This window comes from Cynoglossus semilaevis, chromosome 2 (genome assembly GCF_000523025.1).
Source record: "Cynoglossus semilaevis isolate Cse_v1.0 chromosome 2, Cse_v1.0, whole genome shotgun sequence".
In the NCBI taxonomy this organism is placed as follows: Eukaryota; Metazoa; Chordata; class Actinopteri; order Pleuronectiformes; family Cynoglossidae; genus Cynoglossus; species Cynoglossus semilaevis.
Genome location: NC_024308.1, coordinates 1,700,098 through 1,710,144, shown reverse-complemented (window position 1 = coordinate 1,710,144; position 10,047 = coordinate 1,700,098). Strand labels below are relative to the sequence as shown.

At 43.4% G+C, this 10,047-nt stretch overlaps 1 protein-coding gene across 1 annotated transcript in view; it reads left to right on the top strand.

Moving 5' to 3' along the window:
* Positions 1 to 9,796, top strand: part of zfr2 (zinc finger RNA binding protein 2) — a 13,790-nt gene extending 3,994 nt beyond the window's left edge. The window contains 17 exon segments of the mRNA XM_017031278.2: positions 19 to 249; positions 366 to 730; positions 836 to 1,024; positions 1,209 to 1,452; positions 1,724 to 1,883; positions 1,885 to 1,900; positions 2,026 to 2,145; positions 2,485 to 2,630; positions 3,160 to 3,286; positions 3,376 to 3,575; positions 3,704 to 3,872; positions 4,641 to 4,815; positions 6,945 to 7,033; positions 7,211 to 7,306; positions 7,461 to 7,575; positions 7,966 to 8,063; positions 8,286 to 9,796. Coding sequence (XP_016886767.1) covers positions 19 to 249; positions 366 to 730; positions 836 to 1,024; positions 1,209 to 1,452; positions 1,724 to 1,883; positions 1,885 to 1,900; positions 2,026 to 2,145; positions 2,485 to 2,630; positions 3,160 to 3,286; positions 3,376 to 3,575; positions 3,704 to 3,872; positions 4,641 to 4,815; positions 6,945 to 7,033; positions 7,211 to 7,306; positions 7,461 to 7,575; positions 7,966 to 8,063; positions 8,286 to 8,459 — 2,714 coding nt within the window. The 3' untranslated portion in view covers positions 8,460 to 9,796.
* Positions 9,797 to 10,047: the final 251 nt, after the last annotated feature.

Below are 10,047 nucleotides of genomic sequence, written 5' to 3'. Positions count from 1 at the left end.
TCCCTCTTGTCCCTTCAGTAGGAGTGAAGAGTGCTTACAGTCCAGCACCTTCCACGGTGTACAGTCAGCCGCCTCCTCTTCCTCAAAGGCAGGTCACAGCCCTGAAGACTCTGTCTCCAGTCAGCCCTGTGTCCTCAAGCTACACCATCTACCCGGTGTCCACCAGCGTCCAACAGCCTCAGACTACCATTTCATCCTACTCACTTGGTTCCACCTTCAGCTCAACAGCTGCCGCCACCTCCTACCCGGGTATTAAAAAAAAAGAAGATGATGATGGACTGACTATTTCATACCGCATTTCAGAGATCAGAGCTTCTGCCATTCCCTATTTACCTCCATTTCTTTTTCTATTCTCTGAATTTCAGGCATAAATTATTCCAGTTATGATTCGACTGGCTACACCTCCACGGCCACCCCTTCCTTTTACCAGCCTGCTCAGCAGACTCTCGCCCAGCCACAGCAGCAGCAGCCTCATCCTCCTCCTCCTCATCAGCCGCCCCAGCAGCAGCAACAACTCCAGCAGCCGAAGCCGTCCATTCACCCTCCACTCAAACAACTGACCAGCTCCTCCTGGAGCAACTCTGGGAGCAACATGGTGACAGCCCCAGCTGGAAACATGTACAAAAAGCCGGCCTTTCACCAGAACAAGCTGCAGAAGCCCAAAGGGCCGCCAAAGCAACCGCAGCTCCACTACTGTGACATCTGCAAGATCAGCTGCGCAGGTCCTCAGGTGGGACATAAAGTGGATTATTATGGAATGTTTAGACTTTTTCTGTTGTGTTTTTTTTATGTTGGTTATCCTCAGCTCATTAACTGTTGTGATTAACTGCCCCAGACATACAGGGAGCACCTTGAGGGTCAGAAACATAAAAAGAAGGAGGCAACACTGAAGTCAGGGGGACAGACGGGGACTAACAACATGAGCAGAGGCGTTCAGACTCAGCTGAGATGTGAACTGTGTGACGTCGCCTGCACTGGAGTGGATGCTTACGCTGCCCATATCCGTGGGTCCAAGCACCAGAAGGTAGGCTGAAAAAAAAAAGTTACTAAAATTCACAGTACAGTCAGTCATGGCAGAACTTGTTTCTGCAAATGATAATGTTTCACATTTTCAAGTTTTGCATGAAGCCTCCCTTAGGGTGGGATTGAATATCATCAGCTTTGACTGAGTGCCTGTCTCTCTGTCTCCCCTCGTCAACCTTGGAAAGGTGGTGAAACTCCACACCAAGCTGGGCAAACCTATACCTTCTACTGAGCCCGTGTTGGTGAATTCCACTCCAGTTGTCACGACCTCAACAGCCGGGAAACCTGCAGTGTCCACTGCACCGTCTCCCTCGGTGTCCACCGCCTCAGCTGCCTCTGCGGCATCAAAGGTGGCTGTGAACACACTGTCCAAGTCAGCGCCACCAGCCAAGAAACTGACTCCTGCTCCTCCCAAGACTGCTGTCACCTGTAAGTTTATCAAGTTTATGGCTCAGTTTACATATAGCAGAGTTAGGTCTGTTCACTACAGCACCAGGTTACTGACATCTGGGATGAAATCATGTAGAGAACCAGATCCTAGTGGTCTGATTCCATGTTAATTGTTCCGTTTAGTATTTTAGCTCACAGATTTGTAAAACGGATGATAAATATATAAGTGTTAAATATATGAGTGGAGTGGAGTTATATGAGCAGTTTGGTTTTGATTTTCTGTCTAATATTTGACCTCTGGCTCTCACAGCTACTAAACCCACCAGCAGCCCAGCAGTGAAGATTGAACCTGCAGCTGTGGCTCCAAAGGTGGAGGTGCCCAGTGTCCAGTCTATACGGAAGGTGGAGTCTCTGAGCGACGATGAGGACGGAGACAGAGCCAGTGGCCAAGGTGACGTCCAGCCAGTGGGACAACTACGTCGAGGAGGTAAAAAAAAAAAACATGACCTCAGCCTCAAGATGAACAAATACTGATCCAAGCTTTTGTATCATGATTCGGTCATGATTTTCTTTTCAGGTCTTTAATTATTTCAATTTCTGTTCTTCTTCCAGGTCTGTAACGATGATGGGAAAGTGATTAGATTTCACTGTAAACTCTGTGAATGCAGTTTTAATGATCCCAACGCTAAAGACATGCACCTGAAGGGAAGAAGGCACAGACTTCAGTACAAGGTGAGACACTCGGCACCTGGTTAACCAGGACCACGCACTTGTAGCCTGAAACAACCTTCACACAACTTTCACCAGACGTAGACAAGCACTTCACGTCCTACTCTGTGATCCCCAGACTAATACTGTACACAAGCTGCCTGACATCCTGTCTTTAATGACAGCTGCCACTGGGTGGCGACAAGTACCAATATTTGAGACCATCCAACTGCAGACATTCATCATGCTCAGAAAATACGTGGCAAAGGGCAGAACCTACATTTGACTGACATGTATTTGACCAGTGTGTCATGATTGTTCTGTCAGGTTTCTTTGATCGTTCTCTGCCCTGTGTGTCTGTAGAAGAAAGTCAACCCTGAACTCCCTGTAGAGATCAAGCCCAGTAACCGGGCCAGGAAACTGCAAGAGAGCAAGCTGAAGAAGCAGAAGCACAAACTGGTGCTGAAGAGACTGATAGACGACGAGCAGCGTTGGCACCTGGAGATGAGGTCAGATTTGTGGCCTGAAACTTTGTCACAAATGAATGAGTCAGATCCTTCTCTGTCGTTAGATTTACACATTTTTACACTTTAGACTAGAAAAGGAAACAAAAATGAAGAAGGATTCAAAGACAACACGAGCAAATGGGAAATTCCGAACTCACATGATGGAAATTGTTTCGAGAGCTGAGGGGTTTTTTCACGTTACTCCAGTGTAAATGACGGGTCTTTAAATAAACGGTTTGTTGACAGAGTTCTTGCCAAATGAAAATAACTTTTTTTTTTTTTTTTTAGTTTTTTGTTTAGTTATCTACACAACAACACATTTTTATCACTTCCTTTTGACTAGTCTATGTATTTCTAATTAAAGTATATGTACTCAAAATAACGTGTGAAGTCAGAGTCACACCTGATTTCTGCAATTCTTTTTAGTCAGATATGGATTTACAGGAAGGCAAGATTAGAGTTGTAGCTTTGTGCTTTATTTATAGATACTTTATGTTTTTTTTTTTTTTTTAATAACATGTTTCCTCTGCAGACGTTACGAGCAGGACATGTACTGGAGGAGATTGGAGGAGGACCAAATGTACTGGGGGGACCAGAGGCGCAGAATGGCTCCTCCACCTCTAATGAGCCGCCCTGGGATGCCAGTACCCCCTCTACTGGTGAGATTTAAAACAAAAAACTATCACTGTAGAAACAAAGCTGTCTTCTGATTTAACGCCTGATGTTCTGGTGTCAATCGTCCCCACAGTCGTGCGTGCGTCGCCCTGACTCACTGGATGATCGTCACATCATGGCCAGACACTCCACCATCTACCCAGTAGAAGACGAGCTGCAGGCTGTGCAGAAGATTGTCTCCCACACTGAGAGAGCACTGAAGTTGGTGTCTGACTCCCTGCTGGAGGAGAACACAGCTGCTGCCAGTGACGCTGCTGAAGGAGATGACAAAGGGTAAAAAAAAAAAAAAAAAAAAAAAAAATTTAAATGTATTTGAGCCCCTTAAGGTTGACTTCATACAAACTTTGATTGTAAATCTTTTATCTTTGATTTTTTTTTTTTTTTTTTCTCGTCTCTAATAGTACTGACAGTTCGTCTCGGCTGCTAAAAGGCGTAATGAGGGTTGGAATCCTGGCCAAAGGCCTGCTGCTACGTGGAGACAGAATCGTGGAGCTCATTCTTCTGACCGCTAAGAAACCAACCATCTCTCTGTTGAAGAACATCGTGAAGCAACTGCCCAAAGAACTGTCGGTAAGAAAACCCCTTCCCCGCCCCCGAGCAAAAAGTCAAATAAAGAAGTCTTTTGTTTTCTTGTCTTTATGAGCTGTTTTGAGGAAGGTTGATTTCGTAACACAAACATTTCCACTTGTTATTTGGATCATGTTGAATTTTTTTACTTTGTGGTTTTGTAGACTTTAAAAAAAAAAAAAAAAGGGAACATCGTGTTTGTCATCCACTGCCTTGTGACCTGGGTCGTAGGAGCAGGATAATGACAAACTGAGTCATGTTGTTTTAACTAAGGGGGGGGGGGCAGCCTCTCAAATATATTAGGATAAAGAAAACAACTTTAAATCAGAGCAGATTGTATTAAATTCTGTTCTACTGACTGAACAGTACTGTTTAAACTTCTATTCCAGGTCGAGGGAAAAAAAAAAAAGGTTTGTTGCCCAAAAACAAGGGCAGGTCTGTTTTTTTAACTTTTACCTCTTCCCCCTGCTGCTGTAACACGTGTTTGATTAAAGGTGCATTTCACTGATCTTTAGATTTACTGCCTGGTTATGACACCTGAATCCTACAGAGTGAGTTGAGGACTTGTCCCCCGTAACGGCCCATTTGTTCATGTTCAAAACATTGTTAAAGATACTGCTAATAATGCAAAGGATGAAGCACAAATCCAAGTCATTCCAAAAGAGTTAAAATGATCCAGTGCCTCGACCAACACGGCATCTCCTGCCCCACCTTTTGCCCCGACACTCCTCCTCTGTAGTGAGTAATCTCAAGTGTCCTTTTAACCGGCAGACTTTTTCTGAAGATCAGTATGAGGTGCAGGCTCACCCCGAGGAGGCCAACATCCTGATATTTTCAAGCAAGGAGCCCAAAATGCAGGTGACCATTTCTCTCACCTCGCCGCTGATGAGGGAGGACCCTGCTTCTGACAAGGACAAGCAGGCGGGAGGCAAACCGGCTGAGAAAGGTTAGAGAAGCCAAAGCTTTCAGTACCAGAAAATTCTGGGCTTTGTGTGTAACACACTGTACATACACGTATACTGTGACCCTGGTATTTATCCACCCCCTCGCTTCACAGTCACACCTTTAAAAGTTAATGTTATAACTGGAAAAAAAAAAAAAAAAAACGACACAATGACAAGTGGGACTTGATCAAAGACCACTTTTATTTATTCAGCTGCATCCATTCCCCCACCTTTTTCTAGTTATATATATATAAGTTCTCAGTTTCTTTCGGGTTTTTTTACACCATGGGAATCAAAAGCCGGGCTCTCCGACCTTTCTATGCCACAAGTGTGATGGTGTGTGTGTGTGTGTGTGTTTATTTTATGAACACACACTCAGATAAAGCCTCTTAAGGAAGAAAACAGACAGATGGTGACTGGAGTGCTGATCATTGTTGAGATAATGCCCAGTGATGGAAAGTGTGTGATTTAAAAACTCAAAAGTGAGTCAAACCCTTCGCTTCTCACTGCTTTTGGGGGCGGGGCAAATTCGTATCGGGAAATTGAGGTCCGTCGACTTCCTGTTTCCTTATCTGCCATCCCTGCATTATCACTGACATGGTGTTGGAAAGTCACTTACGGCCTCGCAGTGATCAACGCGTTGATCACTGCGTTGCAAACACCTTCTTCGACCACTGTCAGTATTTCACTGTTTGAATTCCAATTTTAAGAACGTGACTTCCTGTAGATGTTTTGTTCTTATATATTTCACATTTGCTTGGGTTTGTTGACCAGTGTCCCGACATCTGGATCAGCAGACCTAAGCAAGTCACAGCCTAATCTGAAGACCACACTTGTTCACATACCACTAAGAATAGAAATGAGTAATGGACCGTTCCCGCTGTAGGACCGCCCTCTTCTTCGTCCTACACAAAGGGGAGGGGGGCGGGGGGGGTTTCAGTTGTGTTGACATGACTGGTTCCTGCTCTGCCCAGTGGAGCCGGGTCTTGGATTCTGAGTGGTATGATAGTGTAGACTTCAAACTACTCCTCATGTTTTTGTATTTCTGTTGTTAGACATCGACTGTCTTCTAATGTTACTGCAATTCCAGTGACTGAGGAAGTGTGGAAAGACCAACAGCTAAGGGTGTGAACTCACCGCCCATCTCAGTTGGCCAAATTCTGCGTTTTGTCGCTTTTTAATGTGACAAAAAAAAGTGTCCCATGTCTGTCCACGTACATTTTCCTTGTAGAGGACCGACTGTGGACTAAACTAGTCCCAGACGTTTGATTCTTTTTATTTTGTTGTTGTTGTTGTATTAATTTATGTTGTCTTGATGTACGTTAAGGCTGCACGATTGACAAGTATGTGCAATTGTGACTAAAGGAAATTTGTGCTGAGATTATGACATAGATGTGAACCAACTCCGTTCTCTCAAAACCACTTACAGTAAACGTTCTATGCAACAAAAGACTTTGAACTTCGTCAGAAGTCATTTACTTTGAATGCAAATCAAATCAATTCGTTAGTTTTGTATCCTTTGTTTTTGGTGGCGTCCTCGCTAATGTGGCGTTCAGGATTTCACAAATTCTATAGAAACAAAAAACAAGACGTTAAAACAACGTAGATGCAGAGACATTTTTGTCTCAGATAAAATTGACGGGACTTACCTCGTGCCAAGCTAAGCATCAGATGAAATTTGTTTTTGTTTTTTTTGTAAAATGCATTTTACTTTCAGACCATCGTTAAGTGTACGACAGTCAAACATTTCTCCTTGTAAGTATTTCATGAAGCTGAGTGACCGGTGTCACTGCTCACATCACATGTGAAGAATAAATCATTTTCTGATGCGTCAGTTTGACAACATTAGAAAAAGTAAATGTAAAAACCAAAAGTATTGTGAAATAGTTGCTGATGTTTAGATAAAGTTACTTGACAAACCGCTTGTGTGCGTTTTCTAAGAGACTTTCGTCTCATCAACAAACAATGAGACGTGTGCGGGTCACATCAGATAATCGACCAACAGCTGCTGCTTTATCGAATCAAATCCCCGTTCTGCGAAGCTACATTGACGTTTTAGTAGACGTTTCTGTCATAAACCAAACTGTGCTTAAGTTTGAACTCTGTCATGAGACGATGTTATCTCCAGCAGGTGTCGCTGAGCGGGAACCCACTGATCTTCTGAATAAGAGGAAATGTCTTGAATACCTGGCGGCGCTCCGTCACGCCAAATGGTTCCAGGTAAATTCATCACTGAACTAAAAAAAAATTTTTTTTCCCACTACTGCAGTACTCTGTGGTAAACTACGACCATGTGTGTTTCTCCTCAACAGATCAAATTCTAATTCCAATCGTCTGTTTTAGTCCAAAAAGATATCTCACTTGTTTAACTGCATTCATTTCATTTCATTCTCAAAGGCTCGTGCCAACGGGCTGCAGTCCTGCGTGATCATCATCAGGGTGCTGAGAGACCTGTGTCAGCGGGTGCCCACGTGGGGGAAGATGCCCAGCTGGGTAAGCATCTGTATAATATATCCTCACGTCTCTAGTATCGCAGTATATGATGAATGTACTGCGTCCGTGCCAGAGATGATTAGTCTTTCTATCCGAGCTTAAGTTTGTGGCGTTTTAATAATGTACTGAGATTGCTCTGTTTTTCTGTCACCAGGCGATGGAGCTGCTGGTGGAGAAGGTGATCAGCAGCGCTGTAGGTCCTCCACTCAGTCCAGGGGAGGCCATGCGCAGAGTCTTGGAGTGCATCTCTACAGGAATCCTGCTCCCAGGTTAGAGAAATACAAAAAGACATTTCGACACCAGATATTTAATTTTGAAGTTCTATTAATGCCCATCTGTACAAACCACTGTATGAGTTGCTGCCACCTAGTGACTGGAGGCCTGTTATCATTCAGTCATCACAGCAGTGGTACACTTAAACCCCTCGTGGCCCCTGGCACCTCACCGCATTTCCCCCAAGGGGGCCCCCGCCCCACTGTTTGAGAAGTACTGTTTTAACACAACATACGTCAGACTGGAAACGTGTCTTTCTATCTTTGGCACCAAAGTAAACTCAAACAAAATGTTTTTTTTAATATCTTTCTCTATGAATATTATTCTTAAATATAATTTATATTTTCTTTTTAACCTTTGACCTCTGGTTCCCCTCTCTCCCTCAGACGGACCAGGGTTGATGGACCCGTGTGAGAAAGATCCGACAGATGCTTTGGAAACCATGACCATACAGGCCAGAGAGGACATCACTGCCAGTGCACAGGTGAACACAGGACATCACTGCCAGTGCACAGGTGAAATGTTAAAAAAAAAGTTTAGTTTTTCAGTCTTTTATTTTTAACCAAATACAGTGGAGGCGGTCGGTTTAACACTGAAACTATCTTTCTTTTGACTCTGACGGAAACGTGTGTCGATCTCATGATTCTCTCCCACGACAAACTCGTCAGACTGACAGTACGTCTGAACCTCTCTTCCTTCTTCACAGCACGCTCTGCGGCTGCTAGCCTTCCGTCAGATCCACAAGGTTCTGGGTATGGACTCGCTGCCGACGACCAAGGCCAGCGCTCGAAACCGCAAGCGCAGACGTGACGTCAGCGACACGGGAGAGAACGAGGGGGAGGGCAAAAAAGATAAGAAGGAGGACGCAGCGAGCGCTTGACCTCTGCCTCCTCCAGAGGAGGAACAGAGGAGTTTACGTAACACACTGGTTACGAGTCACATTTCACAAACACACACACACACACACACACAAACACACACGTAGGTTTAAAAGGAACAATGTAGAGATGAAGGGCAGGACTGAAGAGTGAGGTCGCTCCACAGAACTCCTGCAGACGTAGTGACGTCTAATGTGTATTATTATAACCAAGTGACTTCATTCCACCGTAGTGTTGCACAGCGATGACTGACCGTAGCTTTACCCTTCATTCACATCAGTTCTCTCACAGACGTCACATCTACTATGGTATTGTTGTTTTGTTAAACACATTTAAAGCCCTTGTCCTTTAGCACCTTAAACCAAAGTCTTCTTCTCTTCAGGTCAGTTCAGTTTGAAGAACACACTCCACACACAGTAGGAGGTAGGTTTCTTTGTTTGGGTTTTTTTTTTTCTTAAAGAGAATTAACACATTTGAGTTGTTGAAGCTGTGACAAATATATATATAAGAAGACTGACGTGGTTTGAGCACAGACAAGAGTTTTGTTTCAAATCAAATATTTCTCACTACTGTGGTGTTCAACGTGCCTAAAGTGACACAGAAGAAAGTAGAAGGTACGACGTGACTCCTCTCCCCCTGAACTCTCCGCTCTTCTTTGACATTTTACTTTAGAAATGTTTGTTTTTTTTAAACTAACAGGAGTTAATCAAATGCAAGAGCAAGAGTGACCTGAAATCTCTCTAAACTTCCTCCTTTCTATCTGTGTCATTAGCATTTTGTTTGAATTTAAGGAAACAACAGCACAGACGTTGTTTTTGTGCACCGTTGTCCGACCAGTGTCTCAGACTGGAGGGCAGATCCTGCTGGGGTAATAATGAAGCACTTAAACTAAGTGGTAAATATATGTGTGTGTGCAGCCACAGTTCAGGGGTGACCCTCAGCGACCTCTCTTCTTCTAGGGTGCGGAGAGCCGAGCCGAGTCAGACAGAAAGAGAAAAGACAGGCTGTTGGTTGCTTCCTCGTTCCTGAACTGTGTGTATTACAGAAGATTTGAAAAACGGGGAACTGGCCTGTGTTGGACAAGTGTAGTAGTTATTTAATTTTACAAAGACGCAGAACAGGGTTTCAAAAACTCCGGCATTAAAGTAGACTTGACATCATTTGACATTTTAATTTTCCTATTAACACCCTACACTGTAAGTTGTTTTGTTTTTTCCTATTTAATTTTTTTTGTCCTGAAGGTTTATCTATTTTATATTGTTTAAAAGGAAAGTGTGGCTGTCCTTATTTGAATGTTTGCCTAAAAGTAATGGGGAGACAATTAAACACTTGAACGCTCCTCTGGGTTTGTGTCTTTTTGTGTCTGATGAATTATGGCTGTTGAAATTAACATGTTGATTAATGTGAGAAGATTAAATTTGACCTTAAATAGCTTTGTTGTTTTTTTATTTGACTTTTTGCAGAAGTACTGATGTAAGAAAGAATTCTTACATCATCAGTTATAAATACTAAATTTAAACAATATATTTCACTGAATATGTTAGGATTCATTTTTCTCCCTCTGCCACAATTTCCACTTAACTAAACTAT